This window comes from Humulus lupulus, chromosome 6, assembly GCF_963169125.1.
Source record: "Humulus lupulus chromosome 6, drHumLupu1.1, whole genome shotgun sequence".
NCBI lineage: Eukaryota > Viridiplantae > Streptophyta > Magnoliopsida > Rosales > Cannabaceae > Humulus > Humulus lupulus.
Window position 1 is genome coordinate 5,595,045 of NC_084798.1, and position 27,952 is coordinate 5,622,996.

The 27,952-nt window shown below is 33.3% G+C and overlaps 3 protein-coding genes across 5 annotated transcripts; all 3 read right to left on the reverse strand.

The window, feature by feature from the left end:
• Positions 1-1,561: 1,561 nt before the first annotated feature.
• On the reverse strand, positions 1,562-2,165 carry LOC133781509 (uncharacterized). Its single transcript, XM_062220540.1, has one exon. The coding sequence runs from the start codon at positions 2,129-2,131 to the stop codon at positions 1,745-1,747; it is 387 nt and encodes a 128-aa protein (XP_062076524.1). The 5' UTR covers positions 2,132-2,165; the 3' UTR covers positions 1,562-1,744.
• Positions 2,166-3,771: 1,606 nt separating this feature from the next.
• Positions 3,772-11,763, reverse strand: LOC133781508 (phosphatidate phosphatase PAH2-like). Of its 3 annotated transcripts, none has more exons than XM_062220539.1 (13): positions 11,608-11,763; positions 9,428-10,636; positions 8,499-9,174; positions 7,591-7,898; positions 7,373-7,446; positions 7,034-7,118; positions 6,597-6,683; positions 6,414-6,486; positions 5,988-6,031; positions 5,435-5,563; positions 5,259-5,357; positions 4,922-5,057; positions 3,772-4,091 (listed from the first exon to the last, which is right to left on the reverse strand). In XM_062220539.1, the coding sequence occupies exons 2-12, from the start codon at positions 10,616-10,618 to the stop codon at positions 5,001-5,003; spliced, it is 2,823 nt and encodes a 940-aa protein (XP_062076523.1). In that variant the 5' UTR covers positions 10,619-10,636; positions 11,608-11,763; the 3' UTR covers positions 3,772-4,091; positions 4,922-5,000. The 3 variants fall into 3 exon arrangements, with proteins under 3 accessions (XP_062076523.1, XP_062076522.1, XP_062076521.1); XM_062220538.1 differs by having other exon boundaries at positions 7,591-7,973; XM_062220537.1 differs by having other exon boundaries at positions 7,591-7,979.
• A 2,388-nt stretch (positions 11,764-14,151) lies between these two features.
• LOC133781510 (mediator of RNA polymerase II transcription subunit 13) lies at positions 14,152-27,796 on the reverse strand. The gene is made up of 23 exons (XM_062220541.1): positions 27,571-27,796; positions 27,343-27,413; positions 26,750-26,823; positions 26,478-26,617; positions 26,251-26,337; positions 25,989-26,076; positions 25,821-25,901; positions 25,594-25,671; positions 25,430-25,509; positions 25,198-25,276; positions 24,773-25,102; positions 23,978-24,037; positions 23,386-23,629; positions 22,005-22,274; positions 20,135-21,505; positions 19,760-20,012; positions 19,519-19,651; positions 19,228-19,315; positions 19,023-19,101; positions 18,333-18,628; positions 16,850-17,933; positions 15,859-16,236; positions 14,152-15,168 (listed from the first exon to the last, which is right to left on the reverse strand). The coding sequence occupies exons 2-23, from the start codon at positions 27,364-27,366 to the stop codon at positions 14,555-14,557; spliced, it is 5,931 nt and encodes a 1,976-aa protein (XP_062076525.1). The 5' UTR covers positions 27,367-27,413; positions 27,571-27,796; the 3' UTR covers positions 14,152-14,554.
• Positions 27,797-27,952: the final 156 nt, after the last annotated feature.

The window sequence follows — 27,952 nt, forward strand, 5'->3', positions numbered from 1 at the left end:
GGCAAACAACTCATTATTTCTCACAATGGATATGCAAGTTTACCTCATCAGTCTTCGTTAAAACATATATATCACACACCCTATATTACCAAAAATCTCATCAATGTCTCAAAGCTATGTCGTGGTAATCAAGCCTTTGTTGAATTATATATTAACTCATTCTTTGTTATAGATCAGGTCACCAAGCAAGTTCTGCTCATGGGACTCCTTGATCGTGGTCTTTACGAAGTCTCCAACTTCCACTTTCACATTTTACTACTCTCCACAAATCCTACCTACCTCAACATTTGGCGCCAATGTCTAGGACACCTTGCTTTTCTAGTCATGCAACATGTCTTTGATCCCTGTAATTTGAAAAAAAAAAATCTAAGTTTGATTTGTGTGGTACTTGTCAAATGGTTAAGATTCATAAACTTCCTTTTCAATTATGTCAATCCAAGGCTTCCCAACTATTTTCGTTAATTCAAACATAATTAATAATCACCATGTTAAGTATAAGACGCTATCCTGTAACACTACAAATAAATATATCTTTTAGTGACAACCTTTTAGTCACAACATATATTTTGTGTAACTAAATGTCACTTTTAGTCACAACAAAAAATTATTTGTGACTAAAAAGTCATACTTAATTACAAGTTGTCACTAATGTAGTTTTTGTCACAACCTATTATTTTTAGTGATAAACTTTGTTGTGACTAAAAATACATTTAGTGACAACAAATTGTGATTTTTGTGACTAATACTTTTAGCCATGGACTTTTTAGTGATGACATAAGTAAGATGGATTTTCTTTAGTCACAAAATTTTTACTTGGAGTCACAAATTTTATTATGACTAAAACTAAGATTTTTTGTAGTGTAACCATGATTGGATCTACATGTTTTTCTTGTCTTCGACCATATAATTCTCAAAAACTCTAGTTTTGATCCAAGAAAAAACTAGCTATTTCTCAAAGGTTCATTGATAACACAGTGTTTTACTTTATGAATAAGTGGATTCATGATTTGTTGATGTTGATAGTTTTGTGGGTGTTAATAAAAATGTTAATAGATGTTCATATAATGAGTTTGGTTGAGACCAAGATTAGTTAATGAGTTTATATTTTTTTTAATTTTGTGTTTTGTCTCAAGTATTTAGACTCTGTATTTTGATAAATTATTTTTTGGACCCTATATTTTTTAAAATGATTAAAATAGACCCATAAACCAAATTTTGATAAAGAAAAAAAAATTGAATATGACAACACAATTATATTTTAGATTTTTTTACAGATAAATCATATATAACTGTTTACAACCATTCCACATTTTTATGTGCCATGAATCTTATTATAGATTTACATTTAATCATATTTAATATATAATTAATTTAATTAGGGTTTTAATGTTTTTATAAATAAAATTATCAATTACCCCAATTTGATGTAATAAACTTTAACTTCGAAACAATGTAAAAATATTAAACTTAAAATAGATATAAAATATCAATCTCAAATAAGAAATAACTTGAATAGAAAAATCACAAAAAAAAAAAAAAAAAACTTTGTAACACAAGAATCTTATATAATATTCCACTAGATGAATCACATCCACAACAAAAAATCCAACAATCCCATTATTAACAAAAGTTGAAACTAAGCCCCCACCATGAAATATTATTGAAGAATATGCATAGATAAATATAGTGGTGTATACATATCTAAGCAAAAAAAATTGAATGAAAAATGGTGATGAAGATGAGCTTAGAAGACTAAGCCAAAAGCCAAAGCTAGAAGAGATGCAAAGAAGGCTGGGATGAACTTGGTGGCATCGGATGTGGGGCTTGGGGCTGGTGCATCGGCAGCTGAGGCCATTGGGATGGCTGAGAATAAGGCCATCATCACCACAACCATCAACAACACCATCATGGACTTCTTGTTCATTGACTCCATTTTTCTCTTGGAAATTTTTTGAAAATTCAAAGAGAAAATAGGGTTGAGAGTTGGAGTGATTAAGAAGATTTTTGGAGTTGTTGTAGAGTTGTGATGTTTGGAGAATGAAATTATGGATCTATTTATAAGACTTGAGAGGAATAGAAAGAGAGACAGAGAGAGTTTCAAGGGCAGCTGCCTTAAAGGATTGGTTGGCATGGAAAGGGCCTAACTTATTATATACTATTATTTTTATTTAATATTATTTTCGACTAAAAATAACATATTTTCATTAATAATGGAACCCAACTCAATCAAGAACATGTAGAGTTGTATTGATTGATAAATATAGAATAACATATAAACTAAGGGAACGACTACAATGTATCCCTTTTTTTTGCAATGCGGTGCATTCTTTTTCTATTTTGACACCTAGATAGATATAATCCCAAATTTTTTTATATGACGGTGTACATTGTAGGTATTTAGAATATCCTGCAAATTTTCAAGAAATTCTGAATAGTTTACGAAGCCGAAAACAGAGTTCAAATTGTCAAATTTTACATGCGTACACAAAAAAACAGGCACGCGTGCAACAAACAGTTTAGACCATGTTTCAGTACCATAATTTATTCAGAATTTCTTGAAAATTTGTAGGATATTCTAGATAACTATAATGTACACCATCATATAAAAAAAATTGTAATTATAACTATTCAAGTGCCGAAATAGAAAAATGATGCACCGATGTTGCAAAAAAGGAGGATGCATTGTAGTGGCTTCCTATAAACTTATTTGATAAATAATATCTTTTAAGACTTTCATTAAATTTGTAGTTGTTGATGACTTTTCTAGTTCTTAGTTTGTATATTGTTGCCACTGCTTTTCTAGTTGGAAATTTGGTGCCTTGTGTAATAGTATTATTAGTATCTACAGCTATTGTTTGCTATTTTGTATTATATCTTAATCAAGAAATTTGATTTTGCACTACAAAATCCAAATTTTTTTGTCCTTAATTTCATATTGGATCATATTTTGATCTTGCATTTTTTAAGGGGTTGAGATTAATTGAATTATTCTTTTTACTCCTAAAACTTTATACCACCACTTTTAATATGAGTTATTAATAAATTTTAAATTAATATGATTATCTACACACTAATTTAGTCTAAATATATTTATTGTTTATAAGTTACCAATGTATGCATGAATTAATACAAGAATCAAAAATAGGTTTTCATGAAAGTTAGAATTTGCTAATTTATTTTATTTATTAATTACTAGAGATATTAAATTATGCCTATAGAACACAATCGGTTTCATGATATTACATTAAATGTCATGAATTATTAATTTGAGTTTATATTTTTTTGGACTTGTGTTTTGTCCAATTACCTGTTTGAACCCTGTATTTTGACAAATTACTTTTTAGACCCTATGATTTGTAAAATAGTTAAAATAGAACCTTAAACTCAATTTTGATAAAGAAAAAATTGAATATAACAACATAGTTTTTAAGTAGAATGATTTTATTTTTGTTCTGAATTATTAGTTGGTAAATTATTTATGATTTTAGTTGAAAAATCATTGACTAAAATCGGATTTAGGGTTCTATTTTAACCATTTTACAAAACATAGTATCCAAAAAATAATTTATCAAAATATAAAATCCAAACAAGTAATTGAACAAAACACAAGATCCAAAAGATTATAAACCCTATTAATTTTGGAGGAATTAGTTAATAGTTACAAACTTTACACAGTAAACTACAGAGAAAAATATTAGCCCAAATATCAAAATTTAACCCCTTTTATGGGATCAATTATGAGTTTGTAAGTGCAGTTATTCAGACTCAAAATACAGATTATTTTTTCCATTTTTAATATGAGAAAAAATATTGTATACATTAAAGGTTCATATGTACATGAAAACAATAAACTTAGGTGACTAAACATACATCAAATCAGTTGATTGAATCAAATGCCTAGTACTGTACAAAAATGAAATTAATGTTTGGTTGGTCAGATTTTGAAGCATTCATACAAAATTGGAATACAGACAGACAAGTTGGATTGGACCTCAACTCTTCCATTACTGTGAGCTGTTTGTCAGTGGCCAATAATAGTTGGCCACCTCACCTCCCTAATTATGTTGACAATAGCATTGACCACTTCTGAACTGTGATTTTCCAGGAAAATATTATTACACACAGAAATTTTACAATTCCCACCAAATCTTAATATAGCAGTTAAGCAATGACCATTTCCAATGCAAGTGTGAATGCCAATGCCAAGTTTGAAACAAAAATGACTAAATATCATAATATATAGAGTCAATACTATTATAAAAATGCAGAATAAATTTATAAACTTTATTGGAATTGAGTTTTTAAGAAAATAAGTAAAATTAAATACAAAAGAATAAATATTTTAATGAATCTTAAGTGAGGATATGTTTGTCTTTAAGAGACCATTTGTTTTAGATTTAAATATAGGGTAGGTATCCATTTGGTACTCTGTGTTTTTGCAAAGTATCATTTTGATACCCTGTGTTTATAATAATATTCATTTGGTACCCAGTATTTTGAAATCGTACATATTTAGTACCCTGTATTTTAAAATCATACATATTTGGTCCTCTAAACTCAAATTTAATTAATAAAATTTTATCAATTTAATCAATTATATAAAGTCTAAATTTAAATTTAATTACTTAATTACATATAACTAATGATAGTTTGATAATATTGACAAAATTTTATCTATCAAATCTAAATTTAGAGTATCAAATATGTATAATTTTAAAATACAAGGTACCATATGAGCATTATTGAAAACAAAAAGTACCAAAGTGATACTTTGCAAAAATATAAGGTACCAAATGAGTAAATTCTCTTAAATATATCACAGAGTTATTTTTAGTTTTTTATTGAAAACCATGTTTAAATTTGGTAATGAGCTTAAACACAATGAGCCAAAGTGATAATATATATATATATATATATATACCTTACGGTTTTGTACAAGATTGCCAACCGCACACTCAATTTCAAAAGGGTTAAGAAATGTATGCTGCTGATTTGTACCTTCAGATATCCATAGAAGGAGGTGGCAACCTCCAAAAATTCCATGAATTGTAATCCTCCTGTAATAATTGGAATCTAGTCATTATTCCATGAAGCCAAATAGTTGTTGGTGTAGACACCAAATTTAAAAGACATAATTCAGTGAGGTAAGGATGATGCATAGATCATGATTCAACTTTCTGTGGCTCTGTAAAATGACCTTCAACATTCAACCATCACGATGACAAAGAACTTTAGAGATATGGTAATAGAAGCCGAACCTGCTCGGAAGAACTCGTGGATGGAAACATGCCGTTAACAAGAGTATGAATTGATTTGTATGATTTTGTGTCAACACGGCGGTTAACAGCAACCTCTCCCTGTGACAAGATTAGAACATTAGAAAGAGAGTTGGAATTCTGAATTATTAGACATCTATAGACCTTGTATTGTTTACCTTGGGATTGATAATGAAGATTTTTCCTAGTGGAATTCCGACCTTAAGGTAGCTAACTTCATCTGTATCTCTATTTCCAAAACCGGCGTAGAATGGACTGCAATCGGCAGGAAACAAGGATTTGATTTCCTGAGAAAATTGGAAAACTCTAGTTAATACAAAGAAATCTCTGTAGAGATCATAAAACAGGTTCTACTTCAAAGAAATATATAAAATATGACATTATGGAAAATCATAATTGGATTATAGCAAATGGTTATCCCATGCACTCTCTCTCCCTCCAACTGAAAATATTTTCACATATATTAAATGACTCCTCAAAACTCTGGATTTTATGTTACTTCAATAAAACCATCTGACATTTTTGTAATCATCTTCACTCTTTTTTTTTGGTCCACTGTTTAAAGGAACAGAAGGAGCGCTATACACAAAATCAACACAAAAATCGAAGACTCGCAAGCTATAAGAATACTAGAAGAAATCAAATGAATAAATATATAATTCTTGTTGTACATAAATAAATAAGAAGTTATAGGACCAAATAGAAGCCAACCTCCAAGCATGAAATCTTGAACTCATGAGGAGCCCTTCTAATAACTGAGGGAAAAAAAAAGATGTCTCAGTCAAGGCACTTTTAATAATAAAAAACAGGAATGACAACTCAAAAGATATATAATTATAGAATGAGATCAAAATAGAGAGTTCATTGAATTAGATTCTAATTGAAAAAAAGGACAGCTTCATTGATTTATCTGATTCAATGTAACTTCTAATTATGAAAATAGTCTTCTTCTTCTAAACCAACAATGAAGAAGAGTGTTGTAGAAAATCTTGTAAGTCCAAAACCTACGAACTAAACCAAGGAAAATGCTTCAATCTGATCTTTAAATTTTAATTTTTTATTCATTTTTAATAAAAAGCATTAAGTTGATCGAAATGCAAGTATTTAAGATGTCAATACAAAGCAAATCGTATTTACCTTCTCGGTAAAGAGAGGGAAAAAGCCCATCAGGCGATATCACCACGGGCCCCTCTGGTAAAGCCTTTCCATCCTGCAAAAAGGAAATGAGATGGATGATGCAGAAAACATATATAGTATTTAAATTTTCATACCTCCAGACAAAGAAGAAAAAAAAATAATCATTAGTTCTTAATATGTCACCTGCTTAAGATTAAAAAGAAATTGTCTAGTAAGATACGCCTGTGAAATTGCACGAGCGCTCAGAAAAAGCAACTGATACCCATTTTCCTGAAATCCATGACAAGAAATATTAGTCCTTGCTAGTTATCAATTATATTGTATACAGAAAGGATCATTTATTAGATCCAAAACTACCAACCAAGAATATGAAAAGAAAAATTCACATAGCGACCGATACATCACTTGGGATTTGTCCCATGATAACACCACATAACAAAATAAACAGGCTAAACTACATGGCCAATTTCAACGTGTGGAGCCACCGAAGCATGTTTTGACTGAAATAAGTGGGCTAAAGACAAGATAAGATGGCCTATTAGACAGTATGCTGTAATAAGTAATCAACATGAAATCCTAAAATCTATAGAATTCAAAAGCATAAGATGGAATTCACAAACCTTAATAGCTGAAAATAAATGTGCAACACCTGTGTGCGACCAATCTACTCCAACCATGGGCATGAACTGACCAAGAACATCTGATCTGCAATAACAGCACAGGTTATATTAGTGGGGCGAGCCAAGTGCAACCCTGGAATCCTTCGCATTGAACAGTAAAAGAAAAACATAATCATAAACAAAATGAAGGTTTGAAACAATCAAGTCCAATGTTCTAGAAGCATGTGTGTTCCATAAAATATCTTACGAAGTTACTTTCTAACTCCGCATGCCTCTATATGCCTCTATATGATGTATTAGAATTTTTCACAGAATTAGAAGGGTACTATAAAGAATTACCTTGTAATTGTCCCATCCACATCTGAGATTACAATACGAGTGTTCCATTTCCATTTATATATTCTGGCATCAACCTATGGTGCCATATAGTTATACGAAAGCAATAAGAATCTAGATGTATATTTCAAGCAAAGCTAATATTACTTCAAAAATATATGGAAATGAATATAAATGAGAGTACTTGACCAAGAGCGATATTAGTAAAAAAAAAAAATTACTTGTTGCTTCCCCAGCATCGGAGTCATGAATGTGAAGGTTATTGTATTCCTCCCGTCATTTAGATTTAAGGATGCCAGCTGCTCAGATGTTGGACGAAGTGTCCTAACCATTTTCTTTCCCATCTTGGGTTCAGGCATAGTTTTATCTTCAACTATGCTACTTTTGATCTCAGAAGCATCTTCAGCATCAGAAATTCTAACCTCGTGCAAAGGTGGCTGCACACCCTTCCAAGATCTTGATCTCCTGAAGGAGAAAGGCCAGAGTCTCCAACTCCCACTAGAAGAAACACTTGCTTTAGATGAATCTCCTGTAATAGTTTTTTCAACCGTGTCAACAGCTATTGCACCTTCTGGTTCAAATATTTGTGTACTCCCAAGTGAAACTGTCCCTAAAACAACAGGAGCAGCCACAGCCCATGAAAAATAACTACCAATAATTCTGACAACAAGCCTATCATCTTGCACAGCCACAGGGCTTAGAGAAGTAAATTTCTCAATCTAGTTTTTGGACATCAAATGTTTGAGAAGCAGCACCAGAATCTATCTCTTTGAAAAAACAGGTGTTTTCAAAGAGAAATCTCTGCATAGAGCACAATTTAGTGTGACTTTCTACAGTTTGCTGCTTAAGAAGAACTTAAACACCCAAAAAGGGAAAAAGGAATCCTATTTTGCTTTCGATTTCAAATGCGCAAGGCATTTAAGATAGAACATGAACATAATCTTAAAAAAAAGGGTAAGCTATCTATCCTATATGGATATCAATAGAAACTATCAATGATTTCACTACAGGACGAAAATATAACACTTCAATACAATCACAAAAGAAGGAAATTATAGAACTGCATATCTAATCACTCAAAGAAGCTCTCAGAAAATATTATATAAGATGTACTTATAGAAACTCTTACCAACTGTATTGGCAGGGTTATTTTTAACCTCCCCTGTTTCCAGCGCGTTTTTGATATCTGGCACTTCTGATTCTAATTGGTTATCTTTGTCTCCATCTGATTTTATAAGGCTTGAGTCATCTTCTCTTTGCAGTGTCCAATTCAGCAATTTGGACTTTGAATCCAGTGAATGGCTTAAACAATGAATATCGTGTTCGTCAAAACTGGCAATATGAGAACGTATGGTAGGCAATGATTCTGTTAGCCACCCAACTTCCTCGATGACCTTATGAGTTCTAGTTATACCTATAGGACTTGATAAAACCCCCAAATTTCCTATTGAATTCTCAAAAACAGATGGTTGATTTTCTTGAATAATTCTATCTTCCAACAAATGTGATTGATTATCTTTACTAATTGAGTCATTTAGCTCTTCAATGCCTTGTGAACCAGGAAAATCCTCTGCACCTGTGGTTACTGGAAAACTTGATTCCACGTCCCCATCCCCACAGGTTTTAAATTCATCAATATCACCAAAAAACAATGAGTCTTCCTCCAATGGCGGTATGAATGGTTCATCAAAGACCACATTGTGGTTATGTGTGCAAGAATGAGAGGGTTTTGTTTGTTCTGATTGGTCATTAGGTCTCTCGGTCTGGGATTCAAAATCCTCCAAGAGCTGATTAGAAGCTGTATCCTGATAAAAGACTCTGCATACCTTAGTCTCAACAAAATCTATAGACTGAACAATAAGTGAGAGAACATTCTTAGCTAGCAAATCGTCACTGTATAATAAGTTAACCAGCAAATTTTTTTTTACAACATTCAATAAATTACATAATCTATATCCAAAACTACAAGACTGCTAAAAAGGATTCTTTCTCTCTTTCTTCTTTTATTTTTCTTTTCTTATTTTTCCCCTGAAAGAGCAGATACTGATAGAAGCTTACCTCAGACAGTGGTTCAGTTTCAGCGTGAACATGAAATTCCCCAACTTTGCTACTAGCAATGTGCAGAGTCTCATGAGTTTGTTCGCTTGTAGCGTCCCCCTTGAATATTGAGCTCTCTGATGATTCACAATAAATAACAGAATGAATCTCATCAGCTTCACCATCCTGGGAAAATTGATAACTTGGTAATACAACATCTCTTCTAGTAACAACCTCTTCCTCGTTGAATTGTGTGCCAGGAAAACCTTCAAGCTCTTGTGCAACTAGCAAATCAGCTTCACTGATCTCAGAAAGGACTCCATCAGCACATTTGGAGAAGTTCAATGCTACCTCACCATTACTGACAACAGCACTTTCATTCACAGTGGCTTCCTCAACACTATCAAAGATAGACCGAGAACTAAGGATCACTTGCTCATTGTCGGAACAAGTCTCCTCTTCTAGACTACGTTCTTGGCTATCATGTATAGACGAGCTCACATTTCCTTCTTTACTATTATCACGCTCCTCGTGATGAGTCTGATCATCCAAAACATCAGTAGCCAAAAATGAAAAAGCATCATTGTTCCTAGGTATTTCAGTGGCAAGATTGGTGGACCACTTCACTTCTAAAAGATTAGCTGCAAACTCTGCACGCTGTAGTGAATCAGCCCTTTGTATATCATTCTCTTCTCCATTGCCATTCAATTTCTTTGAAGACCTTCCAAAAATTCCAAGGAACTTTGATCGACGTGAATTGGTCCTGATTATAACATTCTCATTGCTCTTCTCAATTTGATCAACTTCCTTTAAAGTATCAGCATCAAAACTGCCAGTTTCAGACTTCAATGGTGTCTGATTATCTGGGGATTTCCCTTCTGTCCCATCACTAGAAGAGGAAGAAGGATTCAACACAGATTCCCCTTCTTCCACGTCATCTATCTCCCGGAGAAAGTAAGCTTCCCCTTTGTGATCCAAATACATGTGAAAATTAGTTTCAATTCCATTGACCCATATCTTAACAATCTTCTCTTTTGTTTTCAACATCCCTTGAAACTTCCCAAACCGGACATACCAAGGGGACGATTTAAAGCTCCCATCTTGTTGTTCAACTACAATAATATCCACAGCACCACCAAATGGATGAAAGGGCCCAGAGACTGTGTATACACCTCGAGAGATGTAGCTCCCTAGCCTCCCAACCGCATTCATCCTTCAAAATCTGGATCACTGCAGGCCAAAAAAATCAATTAAAAGTGTGAGCTCAACTATAAATGGGAAACTTGATAGCAATATAATTTTGTAATGACCTTCCCAAGAAAGCAATGAACTAAAATAAATTCATTTACAAACACGACTGTGAAAGCATCCCCAAACTTTAACAATGATGTCCTTCATAAGCATAATGTAGTTATAAACACACAAAGAACCCAATTTTAGATGATGGAGTAATGGAAAGCTTGATAAAAATTGTCTGTTTATGTAGAATATAGATCATCATACCCAAGACGAGTAGCTCAAACGATCAGCTTGTGGTTTGTTATCACAAAGTTTAAAGTCCAAGTCTCTCACAAACACAAAAATCACTATAGTTTCTTGCTTTCCAAATATGATTTTAAACTTGGACCTCTAAGTAAGTTATTGAGATTTCAGGGTATAAAATATATATATATATATTATATAGATGATCATAAACATATAACACATGTAATACAATTTGTTGTGCTTTTTAACAAGGTTTGTCTAGCCATTCATTGGGTTATGGTATATAAGATTTAAGGTTTTCTTTTCAAATTCTTCAAACTCATCAATTATTTGAAATCAATTTGAAATTTCAGATATGCTCAAAGCTTCTCTCTTTCTGAGCTAATTGAGCCTTTATGTATGCATGCATAACTACATATATGTATGTATACATATATATATCATTGTTATATGTGTATATTGTAATCACAAATACCCAAGTAGATAGATTGTTCAAATTTAGCAACACTGATTCTTCAAATCGGCAATGACTTGGTTTCAGATGAAGCTAGATAACAGTCAAATAAAAAAGAAAGAAGCTTTACGAGCATGGAAATCAAACTAAGAAGAAACAAACCAAAGCTACAAAAAAATTTCCAAATCAAACAAACAAAAGCATACCCATAACAAAATCAAACTATATATATATAATTCTCTGGAAATCAAAGGAGAAGAACCTGAGTAACTTCAGCAAACCGGCGAGAGAGGTGGCGACCGGATTGAGAATCACGGTGGCGCAGGAGGAAATGGATTGAGGAAAAAAAAAAAGTTGAGAGGAAGAGATCAAGAAATTCTGAAAATGGTTTTTTTTTTTTGCTTAATACATTTTTTTTAATTTGTTTTTTATTTATATTTTTTAATATTTATTGTTATTATTATTAATTGTTTTGAGTGGTTTTTGGATAAACATGCATTTATTAATATTATTTCCAAGTTCTTAGACATGATTTGTGCCAAAAATGGTTGATCAAACCTTTGTCTCACTTAATTGTGTTTTCAAACTGTTTTTTTCATTCCATTAAATAATGTTTTTTATTGGATTTTAGGTGAAAATGACACCATTATTTAAAAATATATAGGACAATTATAAACCTTCATTTTAAGCTTATCGGTAGAGCTTTTCACTATTCTCAACTCGTGAATAGTTTTTTATGCGATTTTTTTTATAACCATGTATATTGTAGCTGTTTAGAACATCTTATAAATTTTCAAAAAATTCCGAATAGTTTACAATACCGAAAATTAGATTCAAACATGTTGATTTTCACGCACATAAAAAAAATTAATTTTGCGTTCAACAACATGTTTGAACTTAGTTTTCGATATTATAAATTATTCAGAATTTTTCTAAAAATCACGTAGCTACAATATACACAGTTATAAAAAAATCACTGAGAATACTGAGAGCCTCACCGATAGAATTTAGAGTGAAGCCCGAAAATTATCATATATATATATATTTGAAAAGGGTATCCATGATCTAAATTAGGTGTGAAAAAAACATATGCAAATGTTGGATTCTTGAATAAGCATTATATATTGTATATTGAATATTGTATTAATTATTACAATTATTAATTTTAAAAATTTCCTATAAAATTATATTGTAATATTTTAGTAAAATCACCATGAACATAGGGATACTTGCTACAAACTTAGTGACAAGTTTAAACTTTTTTAAAAGAAAAAAAAAATACTCTTTAGTTCCTAATGGGTTGAACAACTCAAGTTTAATGTCAACATTCATTAATTGTAATGTAATTAATTTCTTCCAATAAAAAAATATCAATTAGTGTGAACTGAATTTATTTTAGTAAGAGATAATATTATCTGAATCAAAATAGGACATTGTATTAGTGTGAAGTCATGAACCAAATTAGTTTATTTTAATTGATTAATGGCCTAAAAATATAAATTGTTTACTAATGCTAACTTATATTAGTGTGTGGTATTTAATATTAGATAAGTTCGTAGTAAACTTGATTTTTAAAATGGTACATTTTAGTGCTTTATATTGGGAATTTACTTATTTGGTACCCTATATTTTTACAGAATATCGTTTTGGTACTTTTTTTCAATAATACTCATATGATACCATGTATTTTAACATCATACATATTTGGTACTATAGAATCTGATTTGATAAATAAAATTTTACCAATATGACTAAATTGTCATCAATTATATGTAATTAAGTAATTAAATTTGAATTTAGAATTCATATAATTGATAATAGTTGATTAAATTGATAAAATTTTATAAATTAAATTTGAGTTTAGAGTATTTAATATGTACGATTTTAAAATGTAGGGTACCAAATATGTACGATTTCAAAATACATAATATCAAATAAGCATTATTGTAAATATAAAGAATCAAAATAATACTTTATAAAAACATGGTACCAAATGTTTACCACTCTTTCTATATATGTATATTTTTTATTTTAAAAAAAGTGCTTTATTAATTAAAAGCATATCCTTTACATTAAATAAGCCAACGGTAAATGAGATTCTAACCTACTCCGCTAACCATTAAAGGAAAGGGAAATATAAAAACAACAAACACAGCTCAAAACATATCCAATCAGGCCATTTTGGTACATTTTAGTGGTCAATAAACTTTAGACCATTAGTAATTTAGTCTTATGTTATTTTGATTTGAATTATAGATGGATTTGTTTTATTATAAATTGAAATCTAAGAATATTCTGTAGAACCTAAAATTATGCCAAAGTTACATCAAAATAGGTCCCTTTTTTTATATTCGATGGGATTAAATGTTGAATATTCGATTTCTTTGTATTTCATTCTAATGATTAAATACTTAGTTTCGTTTCTACTTAAAAAAAAAAAAGAGATTTTTTTATAAATATATTTTTTAGCTATTAATATGCAAAAATATGGTAATTAAACCTTTCTTAATTTGTATGGACAAATTTAATTAAAAAAAATCAAATTATGAGGAAAAAAAATGAGATAATAATAATTTTTTACAAAAATATGGCATAATAATGATTTTTTTACAAAAATATGGGAAAAAAATCTCATAAAATAGAATACAAGTTTTAAAAAACCATAAAATAATACTTATAAAAAAAAATCAAATTTTTTAAAATTTTATTGAAAAGCCCATATAAAATGTAATTTTCACAAAAAAAAATAAAAATTCAAACCCGTGAATTGTACAAAACTTGTAAGAAGTGAAAGATTCAGCACAAGTGAGCAAATAAGCTATTATAAATAGCAAAGAAATTATCAGACCAAAAAGGAAGAGATATAATCAGTTTTACAAAAATGATCAAAGAAAAATGACTGACAAAATTGGGTTCTAAAGATAATTACTTTCTAGCTTGGGGAGAAAAATATCAACCCCACCAACAAATTTACTGACTAAATAAGTTCTATTAAGGTTAATATACATCTTTCAAAATCTACAATAACAATAGCTACAATAATTAGATCTCTCACTACTCAAGCTATTTTCATTTTTACTCTACAAAGTAGAAAAGAACAAAATTATCACTAAAGATCATCACCCTCATAATCATGTACAATTTTCTGGTAGAAAAAGTGCATTCTTCGAGAAAATATCTACCAAGATAATGGCCGATTCGTAAGCCTCTTACCCAGTTTGCGACTTCTCTAAATGCCGAGCAAGCTCCTTATCGGCAAAATGAAGAAGTCTTCGAAGTCTCAAAACCATATCACAATGAAAAGGCAAGGCCGTTCGTCGTTCTAAGTAAGACGGGCTCACAGTCATCCACGAGAGCGCTTGCAGCTCTGCAGCAACAGACTCGAGAATTAAGTGGGTATCGGTTTCGAATTCTTTTGGATCTGAACTTGAACTCCTTCTCCCTTGTTTTATTGGACCTCTGGTGATTTTCTCGAGATTAAAGCTGTTTCCGCCATAATGATCAATGAGACTGATTGAGAGAGCTGAAGGCCATTCCTCTTTTAAGTTGTGCCTACTATCTTTTCTCATAGATGGTACGGCTTTCGAAATCACGAAACCAGTGGAGAGGGGGATCGCAGAACCTTTACTGTGAAGTAGGTGAGCGAGTGGAGGGGATTCGGCAGTGAGGCATGTGGGAAGCTGAAGTGGTGTTGGAGAGAGGAAACGCATGCTCGGTGAGGGGATTAATATGTAAGATGCCGATGTAGAACCAAGAGACTTCACTGGGGTGAATCCTTCCAGATATCCCGAGGACCCCGAGTGTAGACCAGCTTGTGTTCCTCCTGCACAAAGGTCAAAATGAGCACGTATGATTACAAAATAAACATTCACATCAAACAACACTAATTTGAAAACTATTAAAAGTGAAATTCCCTAGTTTTCTTTATATTGTGAACAGAAGAAAAAAACTTCAGGAGAAAACTTGTATCTACATTGCACAATTTCACTTTTAGACAGGAAAAGAAGCACAACTCAACTTTTCAAATAATGTTTGGCACCTGAATTCTAGCAAATCACAAAGCTCTAAATATCATGCTAAACACACCTCAATAACAGAGATTTAATAAAAGTCAAAGCTAAAAATAATAATAATAATACAAAAAAAAACTAAAAATTCTCCACAAAAACAGATTTTCCAGTCATAAAAGCAAACAGCTTCCTAAAAATCATTTCCAAATTAAGGTAAGGGCTGTGAAGGTTACTTTGGTAATTCTATTGCAGTACTGATTTTCAACGTGGTCATAGCACACACACACAGAAACTGTGGAATATGCAGTTCCATGCACATGAGCCTAAACAAAGTTTATCTCTCTACAGAAGATAATCAAGAACACATACCACATGCAGTTCCATACATGCATGCCATCTGGCTATATTTAAGTCTTATATATCTATCAGACCTTTAAGTTATACAGTAAACCTAAATTACAAATGAACAGTATCACTTTCCCACAAGATGAGGGGTTGCTTACCAGGAGATGGTGAATCTGCTTGTGAAACTAGATGTAAGGAATGATCAATCGAAATCGCAACAAAGGTGATGCTTTGTACCCACTGAAGCAGGCCCTTTGAATTGTCAATCACTGTGTGTCCACTCATAATGTGCTTCCTTACTGCAGGCTGACCTCCTAAGCCACCTTTCATAAAGCTTGATGTTTTTGAGTGAGGGCTACCATAAAGAGGGTTTGGTGAAGAAGGTAGATTTCTCTCTTGAATCAAACTCATCTCCTGCTGCTGCAAGGAAGTTCCGTTACTGCTTGCAGGTATCCCATCGGACACAGATCGCCGCAATTGCAAGGGCCATTTTTTCACCTCAGAACCCCCCACTGAATTGATGGCTTTCTGCCACTCTGTTTATAGTCAGATGGAAAACACAACATTATGCCATTGAAGTCATATTGAGAAAATCACAAGGGAAACAACTACAAGTTACTAACTCGTAACAAATTATTAGCTCATTTACAACTTCTTGCCAGGATATTTTTAGTCAATTTGGAAGGTATAATGGTTGTGAAAGTATCTCTGGAAGGAGACGCAAGAGATTGGGAAATGTTGCAGTCCTGGCTATTCTGTGGGGCGTTGAAGTTAAAAGAGTAACAATAGAGTTTTCAAGACGTGGATGCTGATGTCTCTTTCCATGTAGAATAAAGTTAATAATTTGGTGGTTTTATGGATATTTCACACTGAATTTTTAAGCTTTCCATATTCACAGTTAATAAATGATTGACATCTTTTTTTTTAGGTAATTTCTATTGTGTTAGATTTTGTCTAGCATGCTTGATTGTATTTTCCTAATGACACCTTATCATCTTCTATCAATATACAACACGTTTCTTATATATAGGAATAAAATATATAGATATATTATTCACAATCCACTTAAAAAATATATAACATATCAAACATATAAACAAGCAAATGTGAAATTCAAAATAGAAAATGCCAGAGCAAAACTTGAATTACCTTGATATTCAAGTTCATAGAAACTTCCAATGCGTGCAATCACAAAATCTCTGGGTCTCACAACACCGGAATCAGAGGAGCAAGCTTGAAGTATATGACAGCCTTGTTGCAGAACTTGAACAAAAAGGCACTCTAGACCTTTTGTGTCTTGCCTACTGCTAATTCCACCGAAAGGGAATATTTGGCTATCAAGCAATTCACCTCTAGCATCAGTCCAAATGCATACCAGCCAACGCCAATCCTCAGACCAGCCATAGCAACAGTGCAAGCTTGGAGCGTTCTTATCCATATCAGATCCATCAATGTGAGAGTTTGAGGCAGCATCACCACTTCCCACCAAACTTGAACTCTGCATATAGCTTCCACTACTATCGTCCAACAAAGACTTTGAAGATTCTGAGGCTGAACTACCAGAAGCAAAAGGTGTATACCCATTTTCTAAAGAACCAGCTTCAGCAAGGATAAAAAGTGGCTCAAACATGTAACGGATTTCATCATGAAGAAAGTAATCTCCCATTCTGTTTGGATCACAGGCAATTGATCCACCTCTTGTTTGCCATGAATTATCCCAGGCACCAGACCTCAAGCTAGAATCAATTTCACCCTCTCTTGGCAGGGAATGCCCTGTAATCCGAGGACCTATGCAATCCTTCCACATTCCAGGAGTGTGGGAAGTCATTTGTGATAAGACCGAATGAGGCCTAGCGGACAATGATGATGAGTGGACGACATCATTAGAAGATCCACGTGACATTCGACGAGCCTTGTTGTAAACAGTGAACGCAATCTCCTTGAGAGTTACAAGTTCACTAAGTGATGGACTTGTAACTCTGAAAATGGCATCAACTGTAACAATCTGCAGCACCAATTTGGGAATACTAAACCCAGAAAGCACTAATACATTTGATATTGACGCCTCATCCACAGCTGCAGAACAGCTTAATGCCTTGGCAACCTGACTGTGCAGCATAGATCTTCTTTCTCTGTCTGATTGGAAAACAACTGAACCAAGAGCAACAGCAGATTCAACAACAGTTTGTAGAACAGCTGTTGGCTCAGGGAAAGGGCATACCACATATATTACCTGGACAGTGAGAGTCAATAAATGTATAACATAAATCTAAAGACATGATAAATTAAATTTGTACGTGCCATATCTAAATAAAGAAAACTTTAACAATTTGCAGTGTAAATGTAAAGGAACTGGAAGTACTTCTAAGATAACCATTCTGCACAAACCCTACTCACCCTCCCTAATGTGACATGTCTCAACAACTAAATGAGTCTGCATGTGTTGAGTTTGATCGACCAAGAAAATCAACATAGTCCCACACATGCATCTAGTAATGAGAGAAATGGCTAAAATATCCTAAGAAAGTTGTTACTGTGTCAGGGAAATGACGACAAAATGTACCCCTAAATACAATAACCAATAAAAGAAGAAAAGGACAAGCTACATCAAACAATCACGTATGTAACTTACAATACATGAAGTACTACTTCCTTCTTTCGCATTTGTGGATATGCAAGGGCCAAGCTTCAAAGCCTTCAGAGCCTTTGAGAGAGACTTGAGATAACTTGTCAAGTCCCAACCGTTGGAAAGAGAGAGAAAGTAATCACTTATTGAGCCAACAAGAGATGCATTACGACTATCTATCCTCATTGCTTGAGGGCAATCGAGTAAAACAAACCCAGAATTTGAAAATTTCCCAGAATCTACATCCATTTGATTCCCAAAACTCTGAGGTAAATGAGTTCCTAGCTTGCATGTCTCATAAACTGGGAAAAAATGAGAGGAGACAGAGTATTATAAAAGCACAAAGTGGAAACATAGTAGAAGGGAATGCCACCATTATACTTATTGTTGCAAATGTCAGTACACCTACATTTATGTTTAAGTTGAAGCTCTGTAGACTTCAATTTGTTGCATTAAATTATTCAATTTATTTCTTTAAAAAACAATTGTGCAATTACTTTATTTGAAGAAGAAAATAACTGTGAAACAATTAAGAACCCTGCAGTTATGTCCCCTAATTTATATTAATTGAACACAAATGCCAGGAAGTAAAAGTTAATTAAAGATTTCCTTCACTTTAAGAATTTTTTATGCAGACATTTAAGTTCCAAACTCCATTGTATTTTCACGTCTTCTAACAAATTTATTTTTACTCACCAGTTGCCAATTGTTGGAAAAAATCGGAAGCTTCAGAAGTAAGTGGATCAATGTTTGGGCATACTACGCAGTAAGTAATCTGCACAAGTAAAAAATTGTTGAGAAGTGCAAGAGCTTACAAAAATACTCTTCGCAGAAAATTAGTGTGTTATAAATAGATAAATGTCTTCCAATAGACATAAAAATTTGGTTTCCATAAACTTACAGGTTTGGGCAGGGCATATGGTTCAAAGGGAGCCTTTTCCCAGAGCTGTAGAGAACTCGCTGATGTCTTAAGCCAATCATCCTGATACCTGTTACAGAAATCACTATTTAATAGTCCATCACAAGATCTGATTAGGGCAAAAATAAAGACCATCAGGTGCGGGATTATTCTCACATTCATTAAGAATTCAGTATAATTTTCCAATAGACATCTTATGCATATTACAAGTGTTGCTAATGAAAATCGATATCTAATATAGCTTTGTTGCAAAAGTTTGAGCAGAAGGTGTACCCAAGAAGTATAGAAGGCAAAGGAACAACAAAAAGCGTTGGCCTAAGCCGAGAGCCTACTGACGGATCTGCTTCAGAACTACAGTTCTCTTGGTTCAATCTCCTTTGGCATGTCTCATCCATTTTCACACCGTCTGCAGCACTAGGCATTGAGCCAAATGGTCAAACTGATTGTTATAATGAAACTAAACAAATTAAGGATTAGCATCGTAACAAGCATAAATGCATAGGTCTAATTATACCTTTGAGGCTAGATGGTCCACTGGAAGTTTGAGATGGGCTCATTGGTTCCCCGATAGATACTGCTGCAGAACTTGATTCACTTAGATTTGATTCAGCAGAATATCCATCACCTGTGTTCCCTGCTTCACCTGATTGGTTACGCCCTTTGCACCAATCAGTGACGGACAATGGTCCATCCAGAGCATCAAATGCAGACTTTAAAGCTGATTTAATGTCAGCTTGCAGCAGACTAACAACGGAGGAAGCATATACCTGACAGCAAATAAATATTGTGTTCTAAAAATCAAACCCACGATTTGCATACTTGCATAACAGGTAACAATGAGAGTATCTAAAATAATTCTAGAAATTGTGTCATTATAAAGAGAACTCACATCAGCAGTAAGTGGATCAATCAACTCCACTCCAGCAATGTCCAAGGAATGACAAGATGCCAAAGTTCCCCCACAACCTGCATGAACCATGGAAGGCCCACAGGAAAATCCCTTCCTCCACTGTTCTTGTAGTGCAAGCAAACCATAAGGTCCATCACCACACTCCGCGTCAAGAGCCAGATCGACGAAGGATGTAGCTTGTTGGACAAGTAATGTCATTCCATCGAGAAGCTCTTGAAGTGGTTGTCTTTGCCCATAAGAAAGAATACCTTCCTCGTTGAAGGTATTATGAGGCAAAGATGGGCTAACTTCCATGCTTGGTGAATTTGTTGGTTTTGATACCCTAGGAACACCAACAGAGCGCCAAACACCAACAGGAGCATTGAGATGCCCATCTAGCATTCTTCCATCAATATCACCAGCTATTCTAACTGGTATAGATTCTTTCTTCTTCACCTCATACTTGCTGGATAGATTGTCTGTCATCATACTTGGTTCACTAGGATGCTGATTTAAAATAGTGTTTGAATTTAACCTGCTTAAACCTACTGATGTAGAGCTACTTGAAGATAATAGGGTATGTCGAATCCTACACATGGAAGCTTGGAACATAAGGCATTCAACTTCAGTTGCAAGCGCGGTTTTCTTAGAGAGAAATAGATTATCTGAATCAAATGTGCTATCATGAAGTTTCCTCTGGGCAGAGTTAGTAGCATTTATGGAACTGACATTCGAAGATAAAGCTGCCACACCATCAGATGCAACAATGCTGTTGTTACAAGATCTTCTATCGTGTTGGTCTTTCACACTCACTACAAGAGTGTAACAGTTCTTTGACTGGACAGTAGTACTTGAATTTTGCTTTAAATTGTTGCAAGTTTTTGGATTCACGAGTGTGCCAGTTTTCTCATCAGTTCCATCAAAACAAGGAGAACTCGGAGGTGTTGCACCATATATGTAATTGTTTGAGCTTGAGCTTGAACTCTCCACTTTCCGAGATTTGGGGCAGTATGGGCTTCTGAAGATGGATGAAGATAACTCACTTGACGGAGCTTCCACTGCCCCAAATTCAGAGGCAAATGTCATCAGAGCCTCAGCTTTTATAATATGATCAAACTCACTAGAAATTGTAGAAGATGCTACAGATTGATTTACTAAATTCAATGAAGAGAAGGTATTTATGACTCCTTGATTTTTGCTGAGAACCTCGTCATTAGCTGCTTGAGGTGGATTAAAGCTGTCAAAGGAAGTAAAACCGTCATTTGAAAGCAATGGATCTGAAACATCCATGATCCCACCTGGACTGCTAAGTATATCACCACAATCTGGTGCAGAGAACATAAGAGCCTGTGATTCTGCAGTTCCGGGGGGCTTCAAGAAAACAAAGTAAACATGTTCAGACTTCAAAAACTTCATTTATGATCCCTTTTAGTGTTTACTTACCCAGTAGCAACAGAAGTAGGAAAAAAAATAACTTCTACATAACATCCTCATGTACATATTATTCATTACCAAAAATAATATTATAAGTAAAGTATCCACTAAAATTTTGACATGTAAGAGCATATACATAATTATCTAATTTGTTTCAATAAATGGGAAATAAAGTCAGATTGTTATATCTTTAGTATTTTTCTACTTCTGACGGGACCAAAAAAAATTCTATCCTAATTTTGTACGTAAGGTAAAATATATAAATTCATTAAGAGAGTTAAAGCTGATAAAATTATTCAAAATAAAACTCAGGGAAGAAGCTTCAAAAGTTATGATATCATGTCTGAAAGAGGAGAAAATAAAAACTAGAAACCAAAGACATTCAGTTTAACAATATGACCACTTTATGGATCATATGTAAAAGTAACAGATATACCTCTCCAAAAGGTAAGGCATCAGTTTCGAAGAAGTCGCCAAAATCTCCAAACTCATGAAGAAGAGCTAGAATATCTGTACCCACATCTCTATCGTCATCATCCCAATCCCAATAAGATCCAATCTGCTCGTTTGCAACTCCTGTAATCACTGAATTATTGACTTCTCCAGGACCAAGATCAGACTTGTATGAATCTTGCATGGGAAAATTTGAAGCAGCGCCCATTTGACCGTATGACTCTGTCATCCCTGGCCGTGGACGCTTGGAACCCTATTAAAAAGTTATAATTTCCTTATTCTTCTGAAACTGAATTATTGATCTAACCAAACATTTAAATTAATAAAACATCACCAAATTCCATACATTTTAAGATTGCAAAATTATTTTACATGAACACACTGATTTTAATATTGTTACCTCAATTGTTGACAGTGAAGCACAACTTCATTGATCTAGAAAAAATTGGAGTCTACCTCAGAAATGTCATTCATGATGTATAGGACTTAAGCTAGTCATAACAAATAGTTTAAATTTATTCTCATAAAGACAGAATCAGAAAGACTAATGCAAGATAGAAAAAAACAAATTGTACTCTCCTTTTTCTTAGTCAGTCTATATATTTCATGCAATAATAATAAGTTTTCAACCCCAAAGTTAACATCAAATTTTACTCCCCAGTTCCTACCTTCCAAACCACAAATACACCAAGATCATTTGTACTCCAAACCAAGAAATTTATTCATTTTATTACAATACGAGGAAGATAAATTGTTTAGACTTGCAAAGGAAAATGCACAGTGCAAAAAAAAAAAAGAATATCTCCGAAGTCAAATATCAGATCCAAGTTCAACTATTGTATGAAAAAAAAACTAGAACAATCTCCTAGTCAATTGGCACGATCATTTTCTGCATATGTAACATGAAAAACTCTCCTCCCTGTTGAAAACTGACTTCCCAATTCTCAGGATTAGTTAATACTACTCTAAACATGTACAAAACAGTTTACCTTAGCTTTATTTGGCAGCCAAATTTTTGACACATCATACACTAATAGCCAGAGAGCAAATATTACAAAACAAAAGTATATCAATTCACAATTAGGAAGCAATAAAACATAAGAAGTTCCAAGCATATTGTTCCCAAAGAAAACCTAACAAACAAGAGAAAGAGGTCCTAATACGGTACAAAAGTCAGTATGCATTTCTATAGCCAGCCAATGATTTTATCAGTAAGTTTCATGTCTTCTACAGTGGTACCTATATTTTTCCAAGGTGATACTTATGAATCTCCATAGCCAGCAATGATTTCATCAGTATACTCTTATATCAGTAAGTTTTATGTCTAATACAGAAGCTACTTTGTAAATTAAAAAACAGTGTACCAATTTGGGAAAATCCATCTCCATCTGATCATTAGATGATAAACCAGATTGTCCACAGGTCAATGAATCGGCATCAGCCTCAAGTTCACTGGTGCCAATGGTCATCTTATAATCACTATCACTGGAGCTGCTGCTTATGCTACTAATGCTGCTGTTATTACTGTTGCTGCTACTATTATAACCATGCTGTGAGCGTTTATTATTGATTTCATTCAATCCTTCCAAACAATCTACATTGTCAGCACTGCATGAAACAGAACAGATAATTTATGAAATAATAAAAGTGACCAAATTCAGGGCATATATACAAAAGTTTAGAGACAATGATGTGATGATAGAAAATGAAAACCACTAAATCAAACTAAAATAAAAAACAAATTTATTTAGTCTGTATAGATTAACAATTAAAAAAAGATTTGTAATAAGATGCTGACAGTCTAGTGTCTGGATATGAGTGGGCATGTTAAGTACTAGTGTTTCATAGAAAACTAGAATAAATAAAACAACTGGGAATACATGAAATTGAAAAGGTCGAAAAAATAACCAACCCAAAACATATGAAAAAATTATAATAAAAGGCAAATTAACTAACCATTGCACAAAAAAAGCTGAGCCAGCTAATGAGGGTCCTATCCAATTCTGCAGCCAAAATCTGCCAGTTCAAAGCATGTCAAAGTTCAAAAACCAGACAAAAATATTTTAGGACTTCAGTTTCTCATAATTTTTTTGTGCTACGGGAATATGTTGGCAACCAACATCATAAAGGCCACATGATTACAAAGAGTTATATCTGAATCTTCAACAAAGTTCTTGTTCATATGAATATTGTATTCACTATTCAGAAAAACAAGACAGTAACCAAACAAAAAGTTAAGGGCTGTTTGTTTTCTGAAAATTGTTCTATGAGAAGAAATAAGAGTATTTGGCATTCTTCTCAAAGAATAATTTTTCGAAAACAAAGTTAAGGAAAGTAGGAAATTATAAGAACAAAAAGTTGTTTACAGTGTTTTTTTTTCTCTTTTTTTAAAAAATAAACAAAACTTGTATTAATTTTTTTAAATGATAGCTGAAGAAACCTGTATTTTCCGGAATAAATAAAAAAAAAAATTATCCTTACTTTCTCTATCCCCATTCTTTAACATCACCTTCTCTCTCCTCAGTATCTCTAACATCACCTTCTCTCTTCATTTTCTCTAAACCAAATTAATGAAGACCATAGCCTTCTTCAAGGATCAATTGTCACAAATTAATAAGGACCAAATGTGCCAAATTGAAAAGGCAAGGTCCAAACCATCACAGCGTAAATAGTCAAGGGACCAAATGTGTCGATCACCATATTATTTCAAAAAAAAAGTGGCAATGGCTAGTGCAGATTAACTTTATGTACCTTTTAAGAGAGGATCTTGTAAATGATTTTTGCAAGACCGGAACAAGCACTGCCTCCGGTGGATATAGAAATGTTTTCTCGTAAACTGATATGTTATCAACAGCTCCCTTTTGATCAGCTTTTCCCAAAGCAGAAGAATCAGCAACATGGTGCTGGGGTGTATTCTTGTTGAAATTTGAGTTTGAATTCAATTGCCCATCACCTTCTGATCTATTGCAACCAAGGGTTACTTCAACATAGCAATGTTGTCCCCCAAGTTGGCAACCAGATCCTTGAGAAACATGATTTGGAAGACCAATTAAACCACTTGAAGCCTTAAACTTGTTGGAACTGTTTGAAAAGAGCACCAAAAAAAATTAAAGGAGTTATTTTTCAGATCAATGGTCACCAACTCGTGAAATTCCAACTAAATGGGTAAAGCCTACCCTAAGTATAACTGTTTTACGAGATCATCAGAACAACATCCAGTAAGTCTGCCACGTATTCCATGAGGAGAAACAACCACTGCAAATATAAGTTGAGGTTAAAAAAAAATTAATAGAAATGCTCATGTAGAAGTAGAACAAGAAAGGGATTTTTTTTCCTTTGTGCGGGGAAGAGGAGGAGAAGCACCAGAAAAACCTTAATTTTCTCATCCCTTCAAAGAGGTAAACCAACCTGGAAGTTTGTAACTAGAGTTATTAGAAGATTGCTTCGACACTCTCTCTAAGTCACCACTTGAAAGAGCGCGGATATGCCTAGAATCAAATGAAGAAAAATATATGTTAACATTGACAGAAAAATTGATTCAAGGAAACATACAAGGTGTGAAATTCAAGTACTTTGAAGATATTATAGCATGCACAAAAATTCCCTCTTCCGTTGCAGCAAATATGAATTCAATCGTATGCTGCCCTCTTCTACAAAAACACAATCACAGTTTAGCCATAAAATAATACAACCAAAGGTGTCAGTCTCTAAGTAAATTACAAAACAAAACTTTGATTAAAGAAAGAAAACAGAGGAGTTTTATGTGAAAACACCAGTCATCAATGTGATTATAACGGACCTGAATGTTTCTTCACTTTGAGATGGACGGAACTTTGAAAACACATCTCCGTATCTCATATAGGAGAGTCCATAGAGAGCTCTGCCAATATGAGGAAGAAAACCATCAAATCATGATCATGTTTAATAATTTGAATTCAAGAAAATGGTTGATTTATAACCTACTAACCTTTCTATGCAATTCCTTAAAGCCTGTGAAAGGGCAGTGGCAACCTCTTCAGAGTCTCCCGGGGCCAACCAAAGCCCAAATTTAACAACTGCCTCAAAATAAATAAATAAAATAAATCAACCATTTCAAAGCACAAAATGAATATACTACCTACATATTGTCGAAATACATGTTAACAAGGCCCAAAAAGTAGCCTTATTCTCAGAAGTTCTCACACAACTCACAAGATGGTAACAACAAAAACTGAAAGAATGAGTGCTACCTCTTAGTCGAGATACGGCAGCTTGAGCAGACTCAGTGACAGATGAATGATGTCCAGGAAGAAAAAGCCACAACTTGATTTTCTCATCTGTGTATTTTTAAGCAATTAAGTTACATAATCAAATGCTGTACGGTATAGCAACAGGTATGATATTTAAATTTCTTCTTTTATCATCTTATCACAGAATACTAACGCACAAACAGTAATACCACAGATGCCTATCTCACCAGGATTGTGCAAACCCTGAGATGGATCCCAGGGTCCAACAAAGGAATTAGTCCAAGTGCTGAGAAATCCTTCCTTCTGCAACTGCAGATGTGATGAAAGCACAAGCATCGTAGCAGCATCTTTCTGCTCCCCTTTCAAACTGCGCATCCAATAAGTCTACCTTTAGTTATGCTTAAAACATGTGACAAAAATGTTTCCAGAGTATAATCAGTGAAGTAAAATCATTACATCGATTTTAATCATAAAAGAAAGTAAACCCGTGTAATCTAACCTTTTATCGGGTATAGATATCCAATCTGATTCATGGGGAAGAAATTGGAACCATGAAATTTGATGAAGACCTCCCTGTAGAAATAATTAGTTTATAAATCCCCAAAAAGATTGGTAACTAACTAGGAAACTAGTAACTGTCAATAAAGAACAGTGTTGAATCTAAGTCTATCTCTTGAAAGAAAGAAAGAAAAAAGCAATGAGTCTAAAAGAACATTAACAAGTTTCCAAAGACTGCCAAAAACATGAACATGTCTAAACTCCTTAAAATTAAGACCCTCCAGAGTAATTCATTCGGAAAAACTGATGTTACCAACACGTGAGGTTCTCCTCGTCGCAAACTCATTCTCACAATTGAAAAAACTAATGTTGTTACAACCTACCACAACTAATCACTTATTCTCACAGTGAGCATGAAAGCATTCTAAACTAAAACCAAAGCCCCCAAAACTAATTACTTAAGTCAATTGTACAAATGAATCAATAACGAAAATGTAACAACCATCATATACATGTATAATTGAACAAGCATAACAATGTTAATAAACACACCCCAATCATAAACTATCCTTCAATCTGAGAAAGAGAACATACAATTTTGAAAACATTAGTCAACATCTCCTCAAAATGTGAAAAGCTTTTCCCAATCGCCAAACCTGCTAAGCCTGCAAAACATTGACTTAGCGTGACTTCTTCCACAAGCTCCATCAAAATTATAATCAACATTTTTTTTCATTCAAAAAATGAGCTTTCACAGTAGATATTATAAGTTCGAATCTCCAAAAAAAAGATATATAATCATACAAAACCTGTTAAACTTACTTCCATTGTTGACGAACGAAATACGGAAACCCTAGGAAACCATCAGACAGTCAAAAGAGTAATGGAGAAACTCGAATCTAGAGAAAGATGTTGAAATTGGTCGAAACGAGTGAGGGCGGCAAAATCTTTCAGAGAATTATGCGTGCTTTGTTTTGGTTGATTGTACGGGAAAATATGGAGTGGGAATTTTCTGAGTAACCAAACAAATAGAAAAAATAAAATAAAAAATCAAGAAATTTAAGAGAGAGAGAATGGGTTCGGTTTGCTGAGTCACCCTTGTTCACACTTTAATAAATTCTATGAATTTAAAAAAAAAATCATACGTGATTAGATTAAATTCTCTTTCATTTTATTTTTTAAAATATTTTTTATTGTAAATAAT